The following is a 25,878-nucleotide window of genomic DNA, read 5'->3' as shown; positions in this document are numbered from 1 at the left end:
CCTGGAGAACACGACCTCAGTGGGCTGCCTGTCTTCCATGGCTCCTCTTTTCAGACTCCCTAACGTGACTGTCTTTCTCAGATGGGCTTACTTTTCACCCTCTCTCCCTAAAAATTCTGAAACGCATACTTTCAAAGATAATGTCTTTCTCAGAATTTGCCTTTTCTAAGGTTATTTTTCATCTTTAAGACTGTACTGGGGATGTGCTACATGTTTTTGAATTACCTTGAGTTTTCCACTTTCCCTTCAAAATATCTTCTCCTTGGTCCCTCAGGGTGGCTCACTCCTGAGGACACAGAGTCCTCAGCCCCAAAGGCAGAACCTCTTCTCTCTTCGGTGTCTGCTGCAGTCACCGTGATATTTGGGCTTATGGAGCCTCTGAGACCAGAAAGGGTTCTTCTTCCATTGGTTCCCTATGTTGTCTCTTGTAGTTTATCCAATGTACGTTATGACAATGTTTTCCTCACAACGCAATATCAGTCAATAAGATTTTTTAAAAATCTTTGTTCCTTATATTCCTGCCTCTCAAACAGTGGATGTAGAACAGGGTTTAAACCTTTCTTAATGCCTCATGTTACCCAGAGATACCTCCATTTTAAAGACAAATGTTTTTTTGAATAAATAAATAAATAATCGTCACTGTTTACTATTGTAAATAGCTGTTATGATAGGTATTAATATTATAATTAAGTACAAGTACGTTTATACATACAACATAGTCTTAATGTGGTGGTGACTCTGACCTCTTTTAGGGGTTTGTAGGGCTATTTCCTCTACTGTTAATAGTCAATAGACTGCTTTGCTTTTTGGTTTCTCTGTGGAAGGACTAGGTTTTTCTAGTATAGATATTTTGAAATGTGTTTTTTGGCTGCTCAGGGGCTTTTAGTAAAAATGTCTACCTCCAGGTACTGAAGTGCATTTCTAATAGTTGAGTTTTCCTGAAAACAATGATCTTTGACTATTTCCACTTTTTTTTCTTTTTTCCTGATTCAAGCCTTTTTCCTCCATGAAATGTAATGCGTATTCCTCAGCTGTCATTTTTTAATACTTAGGATAAACCTTTTCCTCAGTGTCAGGAAAATGGTTAAATTCCATTTTGGCCCCAGAGTTTTGTTTTAGGATCACCACGAAAGCCTGTGTGTGATTCTTCTCTCCTTTATCTCCCCAACTGTAGTCGGATCCTGACCTCCCAGCCGACGTGCAGACGCCATCCTCCGTGGAGCTCGGGAGGTATCCCGGCCTGCCCTTCCCCACCTCCCAGTACATCCCGCCCCAGCCGTCCATCGAGGAGGCGCGCCAGACCATGCACTCCCTCCTGGACGACGCCTTTGCCCTGGTGGCCCCAAGCAGCCAGCCCGCCAGCGCTGCAGGTGCAGGCCCTGGGGTCCCGCCTGGCCTGCCCATGAACAGCACCCCTTCCCGGGAAGAGAGGCGCGCCGCCCAGTGGGGGTCCTTCTACAGCCCAGCCCAGACAGCCAACAACCCATGCAGTGTAAGTACTGGCTTTCTAGAATTCTCTCCTGGCAGGGTGTTGGAGTTTTGTTGCCTGACTGCCTCTCTGGCTTCCTGCAAAACACTGATTGTATTTGGTAAGAACTAAAGCTTGGATGATGGGTCTTAGTTTTTGTTATCTTCTGCTAAGTTAGTTCTTAATGTGGGAATCATCCTTTTACACCACTCTGATACTTGGTTTGTTGAAGACTAGAGGAGGATTTTTTGGGAAGCACCTTCCTGTTTTCCTTGCAGTATCATAAAATAGAGGTGGGGTAACTGTCAAAACATATTGTCATTGATGAGTCCATAAAAGGTGCACTTTAGGATATACTGAGATAGTTTAACTTCTTGTATGGCCATGTGGGACTGAAGCCCTGGAGGCTCTGGGAGCGTAGGCGGCAGCTGGTCCACAGGTGAGCAAGGACGACCATTCTCAAATGTCAACTTTCCATCTGGGGAGTTGACATTTCAGCATCTCACCTGCCTTTGTTATCATTTATGTTTTTCCTATTCAATCAGTCCTTTCAAATTTACCTTCTTACAACACGGAAAAGTAAAACTCAAAGAAATGACATGAATATTATTTTCTTTTAATTTCAGGTGAAATGATTAGACTAAAAGATTTGACTCTGGAGAGAAATTAATAGGTCACAATTTAAATGTATTCATCAGGGAGTGTTTCTACTGGAGCCCTGTGATTTTGTTACCTTTATTAAGGTGACATTAGGTGGCAATAAACATATGTTAAAAGAATTTTTTTTATCTTTGAAATTGGTTTGAATTTTCAAAATAGGCCCTTGGCAATAGATTGTTTCCTTCCAGGCACGGGTTGTCCAGAGGCTGTAGTGTGGATAAGCACTACCACCTGGGGGTGAGAACACCATTCAATCTAATCGTTACTGTTTTTAATGCTAAAATATAGCTTGATTCAACAATAAATATTAAACTACAAAACTACAGGTGGTGGTTTATAATCTTTCAGGAAATGGAGGTGCAGAATGAAACTCAGTGAGAAAATAAATGTGGATGCAGCTGCTATCTGGTCACTTTAAGCTTTTCTCATTTGCTTATTCGCGTGCTGTATTCTGGGACTTCTGGGTGTCGGGGATAGAGTGGGGCACAACACGGTCCCGTTCCGCAGCTCTCACGTTCTGGTGGAGGACGTACGGATGGTCAGAATAGGAATTGCAGCACAGCGTGGGAGGTGCTGCGGCGGGGAAGTGATGTTGGGGGCACTTAGCTGAACCTTAAGGTGTTTGAAAAGGAATTTCTGGACAAAATGACATCTAAGTAAAAAGCCTAAAGGAGAATTAATTAGTGGTTGTCAGTTGAAGGATATTTCAGGTGGTGGGAAGTACAGCAGAGATACAGAAATTAAAGTAAATGGGACAAACTTCCTCTTCTGCACAAGATGGAAGATGAGCCTGGATTTACTTTCCTTTCTGAAACAACTAAAAAAACCTGAACAGAATATGTGGGTCTTCATGACACTGGACTTAAGGTGACAAAGGACAGGGATTGAGGAGAACTGAGTTGAGTCCTACAGTCGCCCCAGCGTGTGTCTGGGGAGTTTCTAGCCACAGTGCAGGGAGGAGGACCCCAGGCCGAGCGCAGTGGTCTCACTGAGTTGAGGAAACAAGTTGGAAGTCTACCATGGAGAGTACAGAGAGATGTGCCAGGAAGGAATTCTAGTGACCTGCAGAGAATCTGCATCAGAGGACTGACCCGTGTAAGGGTGTGAGGAAACTACCTGAATAGAGAGAGAACTACCCAAAAAGCTTGTGGGGAACAATCCCCAGAGCTCACACAGGCCTGTGAGTAAGTTCTTGCTATGGACTGAACTATGTCCCAACCAAATTCAGATGTTGGGGCCATAACCTCCCATGTGTCTGTGTTGGAGATAGGGCCTTTAAGGAGGTGACTAAGGTTAAATGAGGCCTGGTGCAGTGGCTCACGCCTGTAATCCTAGCATTTTGGGAGGCCGAGGTGGGAGGATTGCTTGAGGTCGGGAGTTCGAGACCAGCCTGAGCAAGAGCAAGAGCAAGACCCTGTCTCTACAAAAAATAGAAAAATTATCCAGGCATGGTGGCACATACTTATAGTCCCAGCTACTTGGGAAACTGAGGCAGGAGGATCACCTGAACCCAGGAATTTGAGGTTGGAGTGAGCTATTATGGTGCCAGTGCACTCTAGCCTAGGCAACACAGCAAGACCCTGTCTCAAAAAAAAAAAAAAAAAAAAGAAAAAAAGATTATATGAGGCCATAAGGGTAGAGCCCTGATTCAATATGATTATTGCCCTCCCTTACAAGAGGAGGAAGAGACACCAGAGTGCTCTCTCTGTCATGTTAGGACATAGTGAGAAGGCAGCTGTTTGCAGGCCAGGAAGAGAGCCCTCACCTGAAACTGAATCTTTCCAGAACTTTGATCTAAGACTTCCCAGCCTCCAGAACTATGAGAAAATAAATTTTGTTGTATTAGGCCATCTATTCTGAGGTATTTTGTCATGGCACCCTGAGCAGACTAAATAGCGTTCCTTCCCACAGTCAGTGGAAAACTGCATAATTCATGGAACATCAGAGTACTCAGAAAAGTTTTGCCTCAGTAGGGGGGCAAGATTAGCCTCAGATTAAAACTGCTGTGGTTCTACCTAACAAAGCATGAAACCCGAACCTAAACAAAGCCCAAGAATATTTATAGAAACACAAAAATATCCAGCATCCAATAAGGCAAAATTAATAATGTCGGATATCAAATGAAAACTGAACAGGCATCAAAGAAGCAAGAAAGTGACACAGATGATAGAATTGGTAGACAAGATGTTAACAAAATTATTACAATGGAGTTCTATATGTTCAAGAACCTAGAGGAAGGACTGACATATTAATTAGAGGCACTGAAGATATTAAAGGATACAATTCAGACTTAGAGATGAAAACTACAATGTCTGAGATGAAAATATATTGGATGGGATTAATGGCAGATTACATATTGCAGAAGAAAAGATTAGTGGGCTTGAATACATAGTAATAAAAACTATACAACATGAAACAGAGAGGTAATAGACTAAAAAAATGAATAGAGCTTCAGAGAACTGTGGAACAACTTCAAGTAGACTAATATGCATGTAATTAGAGTTCCTAAAGAGAAAGCAGGAGACAGAAAAAAATAAATAATAGCCAAAGCAATACTGAGAAAGAAGAACAAAACTGGAGGCATCATACTTCCTGACTTTAAATTATGTTACAAAGCCATAGAAATGAAAACAGTATGGTACTAGCATAAAAACGGAAAACACAGGCTGTGCCTGGTGGCTCACGCCTGTAATACTAGCACTCTGGGAGGCTGAGGCGGGTGGATCGTTTGAGCTCAGGAGTTCAAGACCAACCTGAGCAAGAGCAAGACCCCGTCTCTACTAAAAATAGAAAGAAATTATCCAGACAACTAAAAATGTATAGAAAAAATTAGCCAGGCATGGTGGTGCATGCCTGTGGTCCCAGCTACTTGGGAGGCTGAGGCAGGAGGATCACTTAAGCCCAGGAGTTAGAGGTTGCTGTGAGCTAGGCTGATGCCATGGTACTCTAGCCCGGGCAACAGAGTGAGACTCTGTCTCAAAAAAAAAAAGAAAGAAGGCAGATACAGAAAGAAAAATATTACATGATCTCATATGTGAAATCTAAAAATATGTATAAATGAAAAAGTCAAATATATAGAGATAGAGAATAAAACAGTGGTTACCAGAGGTGAGGGGGGAGGAAATGGGGAGCTGTAGGTCAAAGGATACAGAATAGTGGCTATGTAGGATGAGTAAGTATAGAGATCTAATGTGTAATACAACATGAGAACTACAGTTAGTAAAATTATATTGGGAATTTTTGTTAGGTAGATTTTAGCTGCTCTTGTCACAAAAAAGCAACTATGTGAGATGATAGATATATTAATTTGCTGCACTATAGCAACCATTTTACTATCTATATGTGTCCCATAACATCATGTTGTAAATCTTAAATATATACAATAAAATTTATTTATAAAAAAGGAAATGATAGGTAAAAATTTTCCAAATTTGGTGAAAACTGCAAATTCACAAATCCACAAGCTCAATGAACTCTATGTACAAGAAACATGAAGAATATTGTACCAAGAAACATTATTGCTGAAAACAATTGATAAAGATCTTGAAAGCATCCAGGAAACAAGGGCATGTTATGTAAGGCAGAACAAAGATAAGAATGGCAGCAGAATGCTCCTTGTCCAGAAGACAGGAAAAAATCTTCTAAGAACTGAAAGGAAAAAAATGATCAACGTAGAGTTTTATTTTTATTTATTTATTTATTTATTTTTTTGAGACAGAGTGTCGCTTTGTTGCCCTGGCTAGAGTGAGTGCCATGGCGTCAGCCTAGCTCACAGCAACCTCAAACTCCTGGGCTTAAGCGATCCTACTGCCTCAGCCTCCCGAGTAGCTGGGACTACAGGCATGCGCCACCATGCCCAGCTAATTTTTTCTATATATATTTTTAGTTGTCCATATAATTTCTTTCTATTTTTAGTAGAGACGGGGTCTCACTCTTGCTCAGGCTGGTCTCGAACTCCTGACCTTGAGCGATCCACCCGCCTCAGCCTCCCAGAGTGCTAGGATTACAGGCGTGAGCCACTGGGCCTGGCCAACGTAGAGTTTTATATCTAGCAAAAATATCTTTTCAAAACGAGGGTGAAATAAAAACTTTTCAGATACATAAAAGCTAAAAGAATGCATCACCTGCAGACCTGCATTATAAGAAATGTTACAAGAAGTCCTTTAGGCAGAAGTAAAATGATACCAGATGAAGATCTGGGTCTATATAAATGAATGAAAAGCACTGGAAATGTAAATATGTAGGTAATTATAGAAAACTCTCTTCATCATTTAAAGCTTTTAAAAAGATAATTGGCCAGGTGCGGTGGCTCATACCTGTCATCCCAGTACTTTGGGAGGCCGAGGTGGGAGGATCACTTGAGCCCAAGATATGATGATTGTGGAGGCTGAGAAGCCCCATGGTCTGCTGTCTGCAAGCTGGAGACTAGGAAAGTCAGTGGTGTAGTTGGAAGGTCTGAGAGCTGAATTCCAGTCTGAACCTGAAAGCTTTCGAACCAGAAGCTCCAAGGGCCGGAGGAGATGGATGTCCCAGCTCAAGTAGTCAGGCAGCTCAAGAGTGTGAGTACACATCCCACCTTCCTCTGCCTTTTTCTTCTCTTCGGACGCTCAGTGGATCGTGTGATGCCCACTCACATTAGGGAGGGCGATCTCAGTCCTCTGATTCAAGTGATAATCTGTTCTGGAAACACCCTCACTGGCACACCCAGGAATAGTGTTTAATCAAATATCTGGGCATCCTGTTCAGTTGATCCATGAAGTTAACCGTGACAGTATGTTCCAAGCAGTGGGATGAGCTCTGGCTGACTAGGGCAGGGTGGACAGAAAGAGTGGTAGGACTCGAGGCAGGAGAGGAAAACAAGAAGCTTCCTGTGGTTATAGGGCCTACACCTCGCCCTGAGGGGAATGGCTGCACATGGAAGGGTTTTGAGCAGGCAGAGACGTAACTGGGTAGACAAGTCGTGTTTTAGAGTGGAGAATGGTTGGCAGAGGGCGAGACCGGAGGCAGGGAGACAAGACACAGCTGTAGTACTCTCGGTGAGAGCGGGGCTGCTCCGCCTGCTGTAACGCAGTGCGTGGACTCGAGACGAGGAACCAGCCAGGCCCCGCGTGCTTAGTTGCTGATGGCCCTGAGCCAGCATGGAAGAGGGGTTCGAGGATGCAGGAGAGGGGACGCTGCGGATCCCGAGCACCAGTGCGGGAATTATCTTTAGAAATGAGGGGATATATTTCTTCCAGTGTCATGGGAGGGAGGAAGGAAAGGTTGAGCATGGATAAAATCAAGTTGTAGTTGGGTGGCAGGAGGTAGAGGACCAGCCGTCTCATGGCTCCATCCTCACAGCAGAGAAGGCAGAGAACAAGGGGCGAAGTGTGGCAGGGCAGGAGTTTGGGGAGAGGAGAGATTTGCAGTGCCGACTGGGGAGGATGAGGGGAAACAGATAGGGACACAGGAACGGCTTCTTGACCTTGAGGCCCTTGTTGAGATTGCCCGTCATGAAATTATAGTGGCACAAATTGAAGTTCTCTAGTTTTGCTGGTCAGCGTGCAGACACCCCGGTGCAGGCCGTGGATTGATGGGAACTAGGGCTTTGTCCGGTGAACGTGATGAAAGGACAGAAGGCAAGAGAGGTGCAGGTGAGAGGTGCGGTTGAAGCAGAGCTAGGGTGTGCACTGAGAGGAAAGGTGTGGGAGGCTGGGGTCATTTAAACATGCTACGGCTTGTTTGATTTTTCCTCTGGAGTCCATCCGCTGCGTTGTACTAGTTGGAGCCACCGTCCTCTCTCCCAAGGCTATGGCGACAGCTTCCTGATGGTCTCCCTGCCTGTGGACTTGGATGTCAGCAGGGAGCAGCTCTGGTGCTGAGCACGGCAGGTGGCTGGCAGGTGAAGTGCGAGGTGTCCATGCTGAGTAGGCCACGTTGTGGAGGGGCATCCTCAGGGCGACAAGAGGACTTGGAACGGAGAGGAAGACCAACAAGGAGCCACTTAACTTCACCTGGAGTTTTCTGAACGGAGAGTCTCAGCTCAGTTTCTGACCTGACCCTGTTCACTGCTCGTGCCTGATCGTTGCTTCCCTCTGCACCCGGCCTTTCCTTGGTACCCCCGACTGCCAGTGAACCCCACAGCCAGCTCTCTCCAAATGCAGCAGGATTCTGTGTGCTCTGGGGCTGCGGTTGGGGGCCATATAGTGCTGCCAGAATCATTTGTTTTTTCCCTGTGCCACCACTTTTCTCAGTTTATAGCATGATTCTACTCCTTTACTTGTTTGGTTCCTGCTGGAGAATTTTTGGCAGTAATTTTTGACAGATTTGCATCAAAATATATATGCATCGAAATAAATTTCTTATTCATTGTTCATAGGTGTTGGGGATTAAAGATTCCAGGTAATGCTTTAATCTACCCTCTTAACTGTGAATTCAAATCCATAGTAAGATTTTTATAAGCACTGTTATTCAGTGGTTTTCTCAGCATGGACTTTTGATGTTATCCTGATGTATTTTGATGAGAAGGATAGCAATTTTAATCTAGTGGAAAGCCAGAATCATTAGCTGTATCTGTGGATATCTAATATAATTTCAACATATTTATTAATTGGTTGTAAAGTTACTGTTGCCGGGAGGAATCTGATCGTCCTTTATTTGCTGCTTCTGACTATAGTAAAAACCACAGGAATGTGGATTTCAAGGTGCCTCCAGTTCCCACCTGAGCCTTTATTTACCACCTGATGACATTCTTGCTCTCTTCTGCCAGTGTGAGGGTGTTCGTTACGCATCAGTGAGTTAGGCCATATAATAAGTGGTGTTTCTGCTTCCCTGGTGAAAGTTAAGCTGTCTCTGGAGTAGCCCTCTCCGTAGCGAGTGTGGATACCTGAGCTAAGACCCTTACAGGGAGACCTGACTGTGTTTGCTGTGCCTTAGGCCTGTCCCAGACTCCACTAACCACGTGGCTTGCCTTCCCCGCTCTGCAGCCCCATGTTTTGTACTGAATTGAAAGAAGAGATGCATTAACATGGGATTTTTATTGACATCGCTGATTGAAACCTTCAAATCCAATATTGTCCTCTAATTTTGTATATAGGTGTGTGACCCATCCTGCAACAGAATCATAGAAATTCTGTCATATTTTTTTAAAAAACTTTTCTTGAGGGCATGCAATCTCTAGAAACATGCCATCCTTTTTCTGATGACAATAGGGTTGAAATGCACTGCAATAATACAACAGATAAGTGGACAGCTATTTTTTCACTGTTTTTAATTTACTTTGTCACTTAGACCTCCTGAGAGCTTGAGAGGTAAACTGGTAAGCCTTGATTTTTTTAAAAAATAATTTTTCATCTGAATCTGTTTTAAAATTCCATGCTGTGCTGAGAGCACACAAGCCACTGTGAATAATCTTTATCCAGTGTCAGATTTCTCTTTAATTATTTAGAAAAAGAGTTGAAGCTTCTTTTCCTTTTCTTCCCCCCTTCTTCCGTAATGTGCCTTAGCTTGTTCTAGCTCAGCTGGGGAACTGCATCTCTGCCAAGAGGATGGGAGCAGAGAGGGTCAGAAGGTGAGGTAATTTGACCACGGCTTCATATTTAATAATCCCCTCAAAATGCTATGCATCTAGAGATCATTATATCCTCTTGGCACAAAGAAAGAGGCCCAGGGACGCTGAGTAGCTTGGCCAGTCTGTCCGACTGCAGAGCCTCTCTTTTCCCCACAAAGTAGAGATTTGTTCACAAGGGAAAGTCTGGTTTGGGAGCCACAGGTAGCACAGAGCATTGGTGAAGAGCGTGGCCTATGGCATCTGAAAGACTTTTTTTGGAAGAAATCACCTAACTTCTTTGTGAGTTGGTTTCCCTCTATAAAACAGAGGCAGTGAGCACTTTCTTAGTGTTGTTGTGGGCCTGAGCTAATGCTTACGTGGTACTTAACACAAAACAGGAGTTCAGTAGATGAAAGCTTGCACAGAGAAGGGTAGAGCCGCTCCAGGAGCAGGGCTGACCTCCCCTACCTTGGAGCACCTGATCGTGGGCAGACCATCGAGTCAGGCTGACGGCAGCTGGGTGGACTCCATCCAGAGTTGTTGTTCTGCTGAAAAATCTGATTCCCCATTTTTGAAAAGAGATGTTGAAATCAGAGTCCCATGTATGTTAGGGATAGGATATGTTGACTTCTTGAGGAATGCAGCAGATTTCTTAGATAGATGTTTCTTTAAAGCGTGTGGCATATTGTTTTAGTCAAAGAACACTTGGCTAGTTTGAAAAGAGTTGGTTGAAGGATGCAGGGGCGCCTTATGGAATGTAAGGGCAGGAAGGATAGCTGGGTCTCCTTGAAGCCAGAAAACAGTCTGCAACTGAGGGTGCTGCCTTCAGCTTTTAGGGCCTTTCTAGTTTTCTTTTTGTTCTTTCTCTTTTTACAGCATTCTACAACATAGTACAGCATCTGAGAGTTTGTCACTTGAGGTATTTGAATTGCTGCTGGGCACCCACTGGATCTGGTGACATTATGGCTCGTGTTGGTAGAGTCATCTGCACTGAATGTGGCCACCTCGGCCTGCCTTTTTAACAGAAGACGCAGGTTTGCAGAGAATGAGCCTGTAGGGAAGAGCAGGCACAGGAAGCCTGTCAATTACTTCTGTTTTTAGTTATATTATATAAGAAAAGGAAAGATCGAGAAATTAGTTGTGTTTTCTAAAGTCTGGTAGCCCAGTTCCCCAAACTGAAACGTGTAGCGTTACTCAATGGCAGAGTGCCCCCGTAGCGTGCTGAGTTTTAATGAGAAAATAATTCCCCTGAAAGTCAATCCTGCCAACCTAAATTTATAAGTTTGCTGTTGTCACTTTATAATAAGTATTGGATATTAATCTTCATGTTCTCTTGAATCTCTTCCAGAGATATGAAGACTATGGAATGACTCCCCCATCAGGCCCGTTGCCAAGGTAAGGTTTTCAGAACGAAATGTATTATTGCTTTCTCACATAGGGCGTTTTTTTTAAATTTTGTAAACATTTATTTAGACTAGCATGAGCAGATGAAAAACTCTTTTGAGTTTTGTATATTCTCTTGATCTAACCAGAAGAGGAAGGAAAAAAGTTGGAATTAAAGTTCTGCTTCCAGTAACAACAGACTAGATAATTTAGACCAGCCCTCCTGCTGAGGACAACCGGGAAACCTGGACAAGGTGTTAAAATTTTTTTTAAAAACCCTGAGAGGTAACAGGGCAGTGAAGCACCATGGGGTCAAGATCCAGGAAACCCAGAGAGATGAGCCCTGTTTGGGGCCACTGTTCTCCCAGAAACATCTGTGGATTTCATGAGAGGCCGCTGAGAAGCCGGGCAAAGCTTTTGACAGACTCATGGAGCTAGGGGTGCGAGGAGGACAGGCCCTGGTCAACACCCAGAGGTTTCGAGTTTGGACCCTTAGGTGTTGTACCCTAGGAATAAGGGGAATCGTGTGGAGATCAGTCCTGCAAGAACTAAAGCTCAGCTCTGAAAGGTGCTCAGGCATTGATACCTGGCAGAAACAAGTGTGAATCCCTTTTAGGGGAAGATGATGTCACGCTGGGCCTTACATTGTTGCTATGGTACATGTCTGTCTGTCTGTCTCTCTCTCTGTCTCTGTCTCTGTCTCTTTCTCTCTCTGTCACACACACACACATGCACACAGAGGCATATGAGGGGAAAAGCAAATATAATTTTTTAAAAAGAAACAAACAATAGAAATGGAACCACAGGGATCCAGTTACTGGAGTTATCAAATAGATTTTAAAATAATTATACTTTATATGCTTAATATAAAGTTAGGGCCCATTGTCCAGGACAGTGTAAAAGTACTAATTGATATTAGACTGTAGTATGTCGAGGATTGTGCTGTCGTTTTTAGGGTAACTCACTGAAAGAGTACTAAAAGAATACCTAAATATTATAAGGAGGAACAAAATAATTTTAAAATAATCCAAAAGAAGGTAGGAAATGGGAGAAAAAAGAATATAGTATTGGCAGGACATACCGAAAGCAGCTATAAAATGGTAGAAATCTAAATTCAGATCTACAAGTAATTACATTAAATGTGAATAACTGAATATTCCAATTAAAAGACAAAGGTTAGAGTGGATTTTATTTTATTTATTATTTTATTTTATTTATTTATTTATTTTTTTTGAGACAGAGTCTCACTCTGTTGCCCAGGCTAGAGTGAGTGCCGTGGCGTCAGCCTAGCCCACAGCAACCTCAAACTCCTGGGCTCAAAGGATCCTCCTGCCTCAGCCTCCCGAGTAGCTGGGACTACAGGCATGTGCCACCATGCCCGGCTAATTTTTTCTGTATATAGTTTTAGCTGTCTATATAATTTCTTTCTATTTTTAATAGAGATGGGGTCTCGCTCTTGCTCAGGCTGGTCTCAAACTCCTGAGTAGAGTGGATTTTAAAAACTATATTTGGCTTATGAGACACATCAAAAATATAAAGATAGAGGAAGGATATAGAAGATTTGAGTAACATGATCAACTTGACCTGATTGACTTACCTAGAACACTAGACTCAATAACTATGAAATATACCTTTTAAAGTATATTTAAAAAGTTTACCATATGCTGGGCCATAACAAATCTTAACAAATTTCAAAGAAGTGAAATCACTGAGTATATTTGTTAGTACTAGTAAAATTAAGTTAGAAACCTATAACAAAAGATAACTAGAAAATCCCTACATGTTTCCAAATTAATCAGTACCCTTTTAAAATAACCCAAGATACACTGAAGAAATCACAGTGGAAATTAAAACATAACCTAATGAATAACAGTGAAAATGCAGCGTATCAAAAGTTGTGGGATGCAGCTATAGCAGTGTTTAGGGGGGAATTTATTGCTTTAAATGAATATATTTGGGGAAAAAAATGGCTGAAAATCAGTGATCTAAGAACCCTACTCAAGATGTAAAAAAAAGAAGATCCAATTAAACTTGAAGTAGAAGGAAGGAAATAATAAAAATAATAATATATAAATTAATGAAATAGAAAATAAATACCACATCAGAGAGGATTAATGAAGCCAAAAATTAGTTCTTTGAAAACTAATAAAATTGATAAACTTCTGGCAAGCTTGACCAAATAATCTGTATAACAAATTATCAATAAGAAGAATGGAAAGGACACATTAATCCAGATTTCATAGACATTAAAAAGATTTAGCTGGGTGTGGTGTCTCATGCCTGCAATCCCAGCCATTCAGGAGGCTGAGGAGGGAGGATTGCTTTGAGGTCTGGAGTTTGAGACTGGCTTGGGCAACATAGTGAGACCTCTTTCTTAAAAGAAGTAAAAATTAGCTGGGCAAACACCTGTAGTCCCAGCTACTCAGGAGGCTGGGGCAGGAGGATCACTTGAGCCCAGGAGTTTGAGGATGCCGTGAGCTATGATCACTCCATTGTACTTCAGCTTGGGTTACAGAACAACATTCCGGGTCTAAAATAAAGAAAAGAAAAAGGATTTTATGAATACATTTTCATTCATAAATTTGAAATGGAAAAATTCCTAGAAAGAGAAAACCTGAATAGTCATATAACTATTTTAAAAATGGAAATCACTATTAAAATTCTACCCACAAAGAAAACTCCAAGCCCAGCTGGCTTAAACAGTGAATTCTGCCAAACACTGAAGGAGGAAAAGGTGCCAGTGTTATACAAAGTCTCCCAAGAAACAGAAAAAAGGGAGAACGCTCCTTAACTCATTGTGTGAGGCCAGGGTCACCGTGATGCCAAGGACAAGGACAAGAGTGCAAGAAAGAAAACATTAAGGGCCAGTTTCTCATGAGCCTAGATATGAAAAATCAGAAAGTAAACATCAGTGAACATCTCTGGCAATATGGACAAAAGGGTATCACATTATAACCAAGTTGGATTTATTCCAGCAATGCAAGGGTGACTTAGCATTTAAAAAATCAAGCTGTGTAATTTACCACTTCAAGGAGAATAAAGGAGGAAAATCTTCTCCTTTCAATAGATACAGCATGTGATAAAATTCAACATCCATTCATGGTAAAAATCTTAGTAAACAAAGAATAGGAGTGAACTTCTCTATTCGGATAAAAGGCATCTTGGCAAATATTACTTAATGGTGAAAGGTTAAAAGCTTTCCCTCTGAGAGCAGGAGTGAGGCAGAGGTGCCTGCTCACATTACGTCTATTCACGACTGCCCTGGGGGTCCTAGCCAGTGTAACAAGGCAAGGAAAAGAAAGAAACAAAGAAAAGTAAGGAATTCAAAGAGAGAAGTAATGCTGTTATTATTCACAGATGATTATAATTTTGTATTAGCAAACCCTAAAGTGTCAACACATCAGTTGTTAGAATTAAGGGAATTTAACAAGATCACTAAATAGCAGGACACCTAAACTGCAAGGTAACAACTGGATATGAGATCAACGTACAAAAATCTGTTTTATTTCTGTACGTATGCAACAAACAAAAAAGAAGAAATTTTCAAAGGTACCACTTAAAGTAGCATTCAGAAATATAAGACACCTCAGAATAGATCTAACCAAAAATGTTTAAGCCCTCTAAAGAAAGATGTTCATGGATTGGACAACTTAATATTTTTGAAATGTCAGTTCTCTCCAAGTGATCTGTACATTTAATGCAATTCCATTCAAAATCCCAATAGTTTTTTTTAATACATGTAAATTGACAAGCTGATTCTAAAATTTACATGGACATGCAAAGGGTCAAGAATGGCCAAGATGCTTTGAGAAAGAAGAATAAGATGTTAGGACTATTCTAAATGCTACAAATTACTGCTGAGTAATTAAGATGGTTCAATATTGCTGTGAGGCTAGACAAGTACACCAATACAGCACATGTGTGTTGACATTGGTTTATTACAAAGAAAGCATTGTAGTAAAACAGTGAATCACAGAAATCAAACCCACTATCCCTTCAATGACCAGAGGACACACGGAAGTAGGAATATTATCAGTTTCCTCCTTACTTTAACTGTTACTTTTCTTCATACTTCCTCATTTTCAGAGGGGTTTCTTTGTTTTCTCCCAGCCTTCCTTACCTACCCATGCACTGCTGTGTGGTCCAAAGTGAAAAAGGTAAAAGTGATGAGGGGAGCTTAGGTGATGCAGTGCAGAAGTTAGAGGTATCGGGGACCCTGTGATCTGGTTTGCTCAGGGTAGTCCCAGTCATTAGTAGCTTTCACTCTCAAAGTGTTCTGGGGCCAGGTGCGGTGGCTCACACCTGTAATCCTAGCACCCTGGGAGGCTGAGATAGGAGGATTGCTTGAGCTCAGGAGTTCAAGACAAGTGCGAGCAAGAGCAAGACCCTGTCTCTATTAAAAATAGAAAAATTAGCTGGGTGTTGTGGCATGCTCCTTTAGTCCCAGCTATTCGGGAGGCTGAGGCAGGAGGATCACCTGGGCCCAGAAGTTTGAGGTTGCTGTGAGCTATGATGATGCCACTGCACTCTACTCGCGGCTACAGAGTGAGACTCTGTCTCAAAAAAAAAAAAAAAAAAAGAATGTTTCGGTATGGACACTAAATCTTATGGTCACCCAAGTTAAAGGAGTCTAGAGTATCTGAGCACACAGTGTAGGATAAAGGTGACGCAAATGTAGTGCGTGGGGGGAGGAGGAAGAATTAAGTGAAGGGCCAGAGCTAGTTCCTGAGTGGATGGTCCAGGGATTGTGGCCAGGTGACATGTGGCTCCAATTCTAGATCTTGAAGGAGGAGCTGGGCTCACGTTAAGCTCTTAGATCTGCAAAGTCAGAGATGACAGACATCTCCCTTCTGAGGCCAATCTAAAACAACAGCAGTTAAAGAGTGTAATACAGATAGTCTGGGTTTCAATTTATGAGATATACTTCAGAAACAACACCATAGAATAAGTGCCAGTCAGTCTCCATTCTCACTATGCTGGCTTGATCTGTTTCACTGTCATTTGCATAGAACTGTAGTAGATTATAACCTTGTTTTATTCTTGAATTTCTTGAGAATGGTTCTCAGGGTTGGGCCTTTGAGGCCCTTTCAGGAGGTCTATGAGGTCAAAACTTTTTTTGTAATTTTATTAAGACGTTATTTGCCCTTTTTGATTACCTTGACACTTGCACTGGGGTGCAGAGTGGCGGGTGAGGCTGCGGCCCTGGGCGAGCATCAGGGCAGGGCCGGGTTGTGTGGGTAGCGATCGTAGCCCTCACTGCTGTGTGATCGCAGTTTAAAAAAAACGCCAGTTTTATGTTAGCACGTCCTTGATGAAGTAGTAAAGATTATTAATTTTATTAAACCTAGACTCTCGAGTCTTTAACAGTCTGTGTGACAACAGGAACTACATATAAAGCATTTCTGCTGAACATAGGATTTTGAAGGCAAAGCCCTGGCTCCATTGTTTGAGCTGAGACTGAATCGAACTAAACTAACTGCTTTTGTGCTTTGGACTTGAACAAACCACCGACAGACTTGAGTGTTTGGCAGACATTGTCTCGAAAATGAACAGAGTGAGCCTGTCACTTCAAGAAAGACAACTGACAGTATTTGGTGGTAATGATAAAATTGAGCTTTCAAGTGAAAATTTGAATTTTGGAAACTTTTGAAAGCTGTAGTGAACTTAACAGCTTCCCAGTACCTAAAAACTTTTCTATTAGTAGATGAACTCAGTGATGATATTAGTGAATGGGATTTTTTGAGACTGCAAAATGAGATATAACAATATAGAGGTCTGTATAACTCAGTGAACTAGTATTTTCCAAATGACAGATGTCATAAAATCATGCATGGGTTAAAGATCTATTCAAAGATAGAGCCGTGGGTTTTAATGTAATGGAGTATAAAAAGTTCATCGACGTTGTCTCAGATTTCACATTGCAACTAACCCCTAAGGAGCTGCCACTTGTCAAGTTTAGGTGTGGTATCAAGAAGAATATCTGAAATATTCTTTGAATATTATCTGAAAAGGCTATTAAAGTACTCCTTCCTTTTCCATCTGTATGTTTTCTGTGAGGGAGTATTTTCTTCCTAAAATAGCATATGGCAACTGATTGAATGCAAAGTATATGAGAATTCAGGTACCTTCTATTAAGGAAATTTGAACAAAATATAAAAGAGGGCCACTCTTTTCACTAAGTTTTTTGAGTGGAGGAGTTGGAGAATTTAGTTAATTTCATGAAAAATGTTATGCTAATATTTAATAGGTTTATATTATTTTTTAATGAATTCTTAAAATATTTAAAAATTTCTCCGTTTTAATTTCTAATATGGTGAATATTGGTAGATAGTAATATAATCCACATAAATAAAAGCTCATGGGGGCCCTTGGTAATTTTATGAGTAGAACAGGGTCTGGAAACCAAAAGATTTGAGAAGTGCTTTGGAGCACTGGTTCTCCGGGCAGCAGGATCATCACTGCGGAGTTTTAAAAATTGCCAGTGTCTGAGTCCCACCTCTGGAGATTCTGTCTGAGTTTGTCTGGGTGCGGCGTGGGCGTCCTGTGCCTATGTTTTCCCTGGGTGCTGCTGACATGCAGCAGGGTGACGGCCACAACGTTAGCCAGAGGCTAGAGATGATGAACAGGCCCTGCAACCTTAGCTGTGCCTCTGTTTGGTTTGGAAGGTAAAGCATTTCTTCCATTTTTTTTTTAATGGAAAAAATGTATCCAGTTGCCGGACAGAGATTGGTCAGCATCAGCCATACTCTAGGAGCTGGAGATGGGGCGGTGAGCAAATGGAAGCAAATAGAAGTCCCCGCCCTCAGGAGGCAGGAGAAACGTCTCCCGGCCTTCCAGGAGAGGAGATGGTTAAGCAGGTAGACAAATGAGTCTCCTCCTGCTGTCGTGTTGAGGGCCTAAGAATACCTTGGAGCCCGGCGTGGTACCCTGATGCTCGCGTGTGCTCTGTCTGCAGGCCGAGTCTTGGCCCCGGTTTACTGCAGTCTTCCGAGCTGGCACCTCCCGAGTCCCAGCAGCCGCAGGCAGCGGCCGAAGCTCCATTTGCTGCCCGCGGGATCTACGCTGAGGAGATGCCGTCAGTGGCCCGGCCTCGGCCTGTCGGGGGCACCACAGGTACACGTGGCTGTTTAGCTTGCATTTCTGAGCCGTACGACATTTGCTTTTTGGCTAAATTGGGAAAGATAACATGTTAGACTTTCCGGAGCATCCATGTCCAGCATGCGGCAGCCTCTTCCCCTGGTCACAGCTGTTGTCCCTCAGATCCTGGCAGAGTGCAGGCAGGGGTGGGAAGCGCAGAGTGCCTGAGGTCCCCAGGGCTGGCATCTATCTGCCCCTTCATGAAGAATTCACAGCACGCTTCATGCAGAAGAAACATTCCTAAATCTTTACAGTAAACTGGATGATCTGTGTGAGCACTTGGTGTGGCATGAAAACGCGTTTGTTTTAAAGAAGGTGCTTTTCCAGCTTGTAACGAACAACTGTCAGAGCTGCGGGACAGTGACTGGAGGGAGATTTTTGTTTTCTTTTGTCACTTCTGGGAGGGCACAACCACTGTTTCCTCCTTCTACCTTTGTTAGTGTCGTCTCCTTCCCTTTTCTGACTTCCCTGTCATTTTTTCCTGCCCCGTGCCTGAGTCTTGTCTCCCCTGCTGCCACACGCGTGGGCAGAGTCCACGGTGCAGGGCCTGCAGGAAGCTGGTGGCCACGGTGGCGCTGTTCTAGCTCCTTTCTGCTCATTCAAGCCCCGATTATTGCCTTAGCATCACTCCTGGTAACCAGGGCAGCTTTCACCTGATAATGCAACGCTGAAAGATCACATTTTCTGAAGTGACCTTCTAATCACCTTTCCATTTTTAGGTCTTTGCACACAGCTTTTTTTTTTTTTTTTTTTTTTTTTTTACTTTTAGTATTTAAAGGGTTTTCTTTTCATTTCCCTTTGGAATTCAGATGAATCTTTTTGGGAGAGCTCTGTCACCTGGGCTAGAGTGCAGTGGTGCCATCATAGTTCACTGCAACCTCAGACTTCTGGGCTCAAGCAATCCTCCCTCCTCAGCCTCTTGAGTAACTGGGACTGCAGGCATGTGCCTCCACACCCAGCTAGTTTTTTCTATTTTTAGTGGAGACAGGGTCTTGCTCTTGCTCAGGCTGGTCTCGAACTCCTGACCTCAAGTGATCCTCCTGCCTTGGCCTCCCAGAGTGCTAGGATTACAGGTGTGAGCCACTGCACCCAGCCTTGTGTTAATTGTTGAGCCCAGAACAAATCCTCCTCAAGTTCAGTGGATGCTTGATGTTCATGAGCAATTTGTTCTGAGGTCTTTGTAAATCCCCAGATTTTCAAATATAACTCTAGTTTACAATTGATTTCCCTAATAAGTCCAACAGAGGTGTAAGTGGAGCAGCGAAGAGACCCCTTCCAGACACATGGTAAGGGGCACTGCTTACTTGTAGGTTGACAAGCAGGGCCCGGCATGGCTTAGCAGAGATGCTTGTATGGCAGGTGTCTGCGATTCAAACTTGTACCTCCAAATTACAAATTACTCCTTTATTTCATAAAACTTCAACTCACAAATAGTTGATACTATAAGAGCTAGTAATCTGTGAATGCTGTTCAGTGTTCCTAAAAGATATACGTAGTTTAAGATCCAGAGCTCTTTCTGTTTCTTGTAAAGCTCTGCATACGCTGAAAAATTCATAATGTTTGTTATCACCTTACTGTATTTTATTACAAAAGCTCAAAGTCACTTGTTTATTTTCCCCATTAATCTCTTCACCCTCCTTTTTGAAAACTGAAACTTTAATGAGAGGAACCATTACATGTTAAAGAATTAATTTTCTGGAGAATATACACCTTTATAATATCATCAAGAAAGTAGTTTAGTTCATACTGGATGAGAGCCTAAGGGAATAGTTTAGGCTAATTCCAAATTTGCAATAATTGGTGTATATTTTTCCATTATGATCTTCTAGGAGGTTCTTGCATTTTGCATTGCCTGTTAGCTAACAAAATAAATAATGTACCCTGATATCCTACAGAATTTCCCATACTGCACAGGTGCTTTGCTTTGCAGTGAGTCTTGTTTCTCCTGTTAATTGTTGTGTATTTGAATCTTGCTGTACAGCATATATCCTAAACAAAATTCAGATGTACTAATTTTTAATTAAAAAATCTAGAAGAATATAGAAGCTGTACATATCAAACATTGGAAAGTTACTTTTTAATAATTTCTAATAATAGCTGAAATTATGTAAACATTTGTAATGGAAAATGCTAAGATCTATTAGAAGAGTTACCTTTTTGACTGTAGAAAATTATCAAATGTGTGTGTCTAAAACTGACCAAAAAGGAAATAGTACCTAGGAAAAATTTACAGGAGACTATGACCAGGAGGTATTTGTATTATAGAGGATAGCTCCTATAAATCGATAAAGGGGCAAACCTGAAAAGATCAGTGGGCAAAGGATGGGAAGAAAGAATTCAACAAGAGAAATACATATGTGTGTGTAGTGTATAAAAGTAAACATAGGGAAAAGGTCCAATTTTGAAAACGATTTAAAAATGCAGATTAAAACCACAGTGGGGTACCATTTCAATCGTGAAATTATTTTTATGATAATGTGGTATGGTAAAATTAGCATATTCTTCATCTGTACAATGGGGATATATTACTACTTACCTCCTGAGGTGGTTTGGCTGATTAAAGAAGATGACAGGTATAAAGTGCTCAAAATAGTACCTGGCATGTCATAAACTTTCAATACATATTAGCTGCCATTATTATCACTATTACATTATTCCCAGTGGTGGTATAAATCATTAAACTTTGGAAAACAGTTTAGCAGTAGGACTTGTGGAGCCTTTGATTTGGTAATTTCACTTCTGGGAACCCAGGCTCATGCTCTCCCTAAAATCCAACATAATGGGGGGAAACCACGTATGCCAAGATGTTTATCACAACATTATTTGTAATCACAAAAAATTGTTAGCTCCCCTAAATACTCAGTGATAAGTGTATCCAGTCGTAAATTGTGAAGCTGTTTAAAACAGAGAGAGCCAGGTGCAGAAGCTCACACCTATAATCCCAGCACTGGGATGATCGACTGAGGCTAGGAGTTTAAGACCAGCCTGGGCAATATAGCAAGACCCCATTTCTAAAAAAAAAAAAAATTGTAATTAGCTGGGGGTGGTGGTGCATGCCTTGTAGTCTTTGCTACTTTGAAGGCTGAGGCAGGAGGATCACTTGAGCCCAGGACTCCAGCCTGGACAGAGAGACCTGTCTCTCAAAATGAATGAATGAACGAGTTTAAGTCATAAAAAACAGAAAGGGAGAATTTAAGATTTACCATTTGCCTCCTATGTGTTTGACACTTGATCTATTTTATCTCTTTTAATTCTTGCAATAACCCTTTGAGGTGGATTTGTATCCCCACTGGAAAAGTACAGGGTCTGTCGGGGCTCAGCAGGAGCAGTAGCCAGTGGCTCAGGGTCACACCGCGTGGGCAGCCGAGCTGGGATGCAGCTTGCTGGGCTCGATGTTGAATCACAAGAGAAGCCTGTGCTGTATTGTTACGTGAACAAAGCAGGATGTAAAATCATGTCCGAATTATGTATGATTCCAACTACTCTTGTGGTTTAACACAAAAGGTGTGCTTTCTTCCCTGTGCGGTTGTTTGACGCTTTGGAAACAATGGGGAACATTGTGCAGCATTTGTAGCTCTTTGCGGATTTGCTCAAATGGTGTCTGTGGACAAGCAGTACTGATAGCCCTGATGATTTTAATACGACCAGGGGTTTGCAGTAACTGACAAGTGCTCCAGTAGATTGCATGGCTCTGGCTGGAGCCTGGAGAGTTCTCTTGATCTTTAGTTATCATTACATGTCCAAATAAAATTGTTGAGGAGTTCTTTTTTTTAATGCGGTTGATTAATTAGGTTGTTAATTAGACAACTGGAGCAGGAGTACACTTAAGGATGGAGGAGGCTGCCTCCTGTGCCTCTGTGACTGCTCGTGGCCTCTGCAGTACCAGTCTGAGCATCACGGGTGAACTTGATCTTAGGAACGTTGGGCAATAAGTATTCTATTTCACAGTGCTTAGAGGTCACTGTTTCCTCCCTTCATTTGCAGTATAGGGATATTTTCCGTATGCCACAAGTTGATAAGGGAGAAAGTATTGTTTGATACCTGGCTTTCATGGGGACACGGGGCTGCAGATGTAGGAGAATCAGCTTCGAGAGTCCTCGGGCTTTGCCATCAGGATACCTCACCCGTGAGGCGCGGCTGGTGGTTTTGCTTGTGCTGTAGCTAAGTTACGGAAATAATATGAGTATCATGAAAAGTACTTCAATATTCTGAATTCAAATGAGTATATACCCTGCCTTTTAAGAAAAAAAGCATATCGAATGTCCAGCTCCTTGTGAATCTCAAAGCTACAAGCAGGAAGGAGCCAGGCTTCAGCTTCATGACTATTACCCTCTGTATTAAAAGGAAATAAAAGCCCAGGAACCAAGATCTGAACCATCTGTTTTTCTAAGTGTCATTTCTGGACATAGAATTGGTGCCCTGTTTGAACAGTGTCGCCACCCTTGCCCTAACCGGAGTGCAGTGGTCAGAGCAGCCTTGCTCTCCTGCAGATGCTGACCGGGCCTCTCCACCGTGTTCCCTCCAGGCTCCCAGATCCAGCACCTGACGCAGGTGGGAATTGCTAGCAGGATCGGCGCTCAGCCGGTGGAAATCCCACCCAGCAGAGGCGGCCAGTACGGGAGCCCGGGCTGGCCTTCCTACGGGGAGGATGAAGCGGGGAGGAGAGAGGCCGTGAGTATCTCGCATTTGGGTCATCGTTAAGCATTCAGACGTAATCACTTAATTCAGCTGCTTCTGCTTTGGGGGTCCCTTTTTGACACCTACATTAAAAAAGGTTTTAATCTCCTTCACTTCCTTCCCCTTGTATGTGTTTTTGCTCACAGTTTTTACCATCTGCTTTTTGGAAAGTATATAGTTTTTCTTGAGGCAGATTTCAGACTTTAGTGAATTTGAAAACCTGTAGGTGACTAAAATCTGGACGTTGTCCTCAGTGTGATCGCTACGTAAATATCCATGATCTGACATCCCATTGTGCCTCCCTGTGAGCTTATTAGCGTCATTTGCATTATGACCACCATGAGTAGCTGATTGTATAACAAGCACACAGTTTGGAGCATTTTAAGGCACACGTTGTTTTTTTTGAGGCTTCTAATCACTCATTCAATATAGACACAGGTTATTTCTGCAAGGGTTTTCATTCATTTTTCAGAAAAATTTTATATCCTTGGGGGATAAGTTAATGAAATTTGAAAATACAAACCAAAATGTTACGTTTTGTTTTATCCTTATGCTGCAACTTTCATTGCATTTCCGTGCCTTTGCAGCAGACACAGTAAATGCCTTTCATGGCTGGATGCTCTCACTCAGTGAGAGGAAAGTAACTTTTGAATGTGATTTTTTCCTAAAAGAAACATCGTTATAGGGTCAGGTATCTGCTTTAAGTTTGCTGCCATTTTTCGTTGTTTGGCCTTCCTTGTGCCCCACTCAGCTTTGTGAGGCGTTTGGTTTTCCCTTCAAACCCCATAGTGCTCACCTTGAAGTGCCTCTCAATCTGTTAGGAGAAGTGAAACGCAGAAATAACCTAGGGCTGGAATGCCATGTTTATCTCGCTGATAACTTGCCCTTAGCATACTCTTTTTAGTACCCAGATTTAGTACTCTTACATGGAAATGTAAAGAGAGATTTTTTTCCCCCACTGGAAAAAATGTGAAAAAAACCACCGAAAAGTGTAATAATTCTTGTCAACCTAATGCCAAATCTGTATTCTGCAAATGTCAGCAAGACGATTGTGTGCTTTAGTGCAGATAACCAGCTAAAGACAAGGGTCTACAGAGACAGAAGACAGCAGTTAGGTACAGTGGAGAATGGCTTTGTGGTCTTGTTTGGGGTCTGTGGTCACAGTATGTGCTCACACGCACACCCTCCCTGGGCTCCATCCCAGGGCAAAGGTGGCTGTTCCCCTTGTCAGTCCCTTTTCCGGCATCTGCCTACCTCCTTCAGGTCTAAGGTGTCCCTGTCTGGCCTTTTGCCTCCATGGGGTCCTCCGGCCTCCTTCCCGCGTGCAGCAGCACAGAGCGTGGGCAGTAGGGGCCCTCTGGGAGCGCTGAGATGTTGGGTGGGAGATGGGCGGAGGTAGCGTTTCCAGTGCCAGTTTGAATTTGATTTTCCTGCTTGTTTTCAATTCAGAAGTACAGTAACATTTGCCATGTTTTTCAGACACAGATGCTTGGACATCAAGAATATTCTTCTTCACCGCTATTTCAGGTGCCAAGGACTTCAGGCAGGGAGCCCTCAGCTCCTCCCGGGAACCTCCCCCACCGAGGGCTGCAGGGCCCCAGCCTGGGCTATCCCACCAGCTCCACAGAAGACCTCCAGCCCGGCCACTCCTCAGCCTCTCTCATCAAAGCGATCCGCGAGGAGCTCCTCCGGCTCTCCCAGAAACAGAGCACCGTGCAGAACTTCCATAGCTGATCGGGCTCACCTGCAGATTTGCCAAGTATCCGCTTCCCGTGGAAGCAAGACCAAAAGGAAATCAACTGAGTGGGTGTTTTTAAGAAGAGTAAGCATCTCCTGGGCAAGCTGCCCAAGTAAGGGAGCAAGTTGCTATTTTAGAAGATGCCATAAGTCACGTGACAGCTCACGATCCCTTTACTGTGTTGGCAATTTTGTGACCACTTGGGTTCAGGTGAAAGTTATGTACTTTGGCCAAAAGCCGGCAGCACTTCACAAAGCAAAACACAAACCCAAGCTAACAAAATTACTAAATTAGTCCCCTTTTTAAAGGCAGAACATTAAAATGTGTAGATGGTGTAAGGATTAAAGGAATCACGTGTTTCCGTGGGATTCAGTCTGATGTGTACGATGAACCTGCTGCTTTGTTTTCTGAGAAAAGAGATTTGGAGACGTTTTATTAACAGCTTGATTTCCCTCTTTTACTCCATAGGAACTTATTTTAATAGTAACATTAACAGCAAGAATACTAAGACTGTTTGGGAATTTTAAAAAGCTACTAGTGAGAAACCAAATGGCAGGTTGTAGAGCCTGATGACTCCAAACGAAGCCATCACTGCATTCCTCCTCCTCCTCCTCCTTCTTCTGGTGCTACAGCTCCAAGGGCCCCGTCACCTTCCATCTGAGATGCAAGTTTGGCTTTTCCAGTGGAAGAATATGTTGAAGATTTCATTTTCTTCTAGGGGGGAAAAAAATCCTCCCAAACAGGGGAAAAAGCTTAATATTTATTTGAGTTATTCAAAATACATAACATATCCAAGTTCAGATTTACGTTCTTTAATCGTATTTGCTGTTTGCTGATTGGGCACGTGCGACTCCTGGGAGCATCCCCTTTCAGCACCTGTGTTAAGGCCAGTCCTATAGAATGAGGCGTTGAAGAGGTCCTCACTGATCCCTGCACTTTGCTGGTGATTCGCTCACAAATTCTGTTGGAATGAGAAATCTTATGTAAGCAAAATTATTTATAAAAGTTCCTAGGACCACCAAATTGTCATGGCTGCACCCCTAGTAGTCACATTCCCTGTGTTCAAGACCTGGAAATGCAGTTGAGTTCAGCTCAGCCTCTCTGTAATGGATCAAGAAATGTAAAGAAGAGCTTTGAGACCACAAGAGAAAGGAGAGAGTTGCTTCCCATGTCTGATTTTATTGTGCTATTACTCTGTTGAGTGACTGTTAAAACTATCTTAGCCGCTTTGGGTTTGAGAGAAGGGATCATCTCTGTTAAGATCTACTCCTGCAGTAAGCATTTCCC

At 42.6% G+C, this 25,878-nt stretch overlaps 1 protein-coding gene across 1 annotated transcript in view; it reads left to right on the top strand.

Annotated features, from left to right (window-relative positions):
• KIAA1549 (KIAA1549 ortholog) overlaps positions 1-24,669 on the top strand; it is a 120,210-nt gene extending 95,541 nt beyond the window's left edge. The window contains 5 exon segments of the mRNA XM_069461669.1: positions 1,175-1,492; positions 11,005-11,051; positions 17,995-18,152; positions 22,702-22,847; positions 24,333-24,669. Coding sequence (XP_069317770.1) covers positions 1,175-1,492; positions 11,005-11,051; positions 17,995-18,152; positions 22,702-22,847; positions 24,333-24,587 — 924 coding nt within the window. The 3' untranslated portion in view covers positions 24,588-24,669.
• The last annotated feature ends 1,209 nt before the right edge of the window (positions 24,670-25,878 follow it).

Source organism: Eulemur rufifrons, chromosome 29 (genome assembly GCF_041146395.1).
Source record: "Eulemur rufifrons isolate Redbay chromosome 29, OSU_ERuf_1, whole genome shotgun sequence".
NCBI lineage: Eukaryota > Metazoa > Chordata > Mammalia > Primates > Lemuridae > Eulemur > Eulemur rufifrons.
The sequence above is the reverse complement of the archived record's forward strand: the minus strand, read 5'-3'. Positions and strand labels throughout refer to the sequence as shown.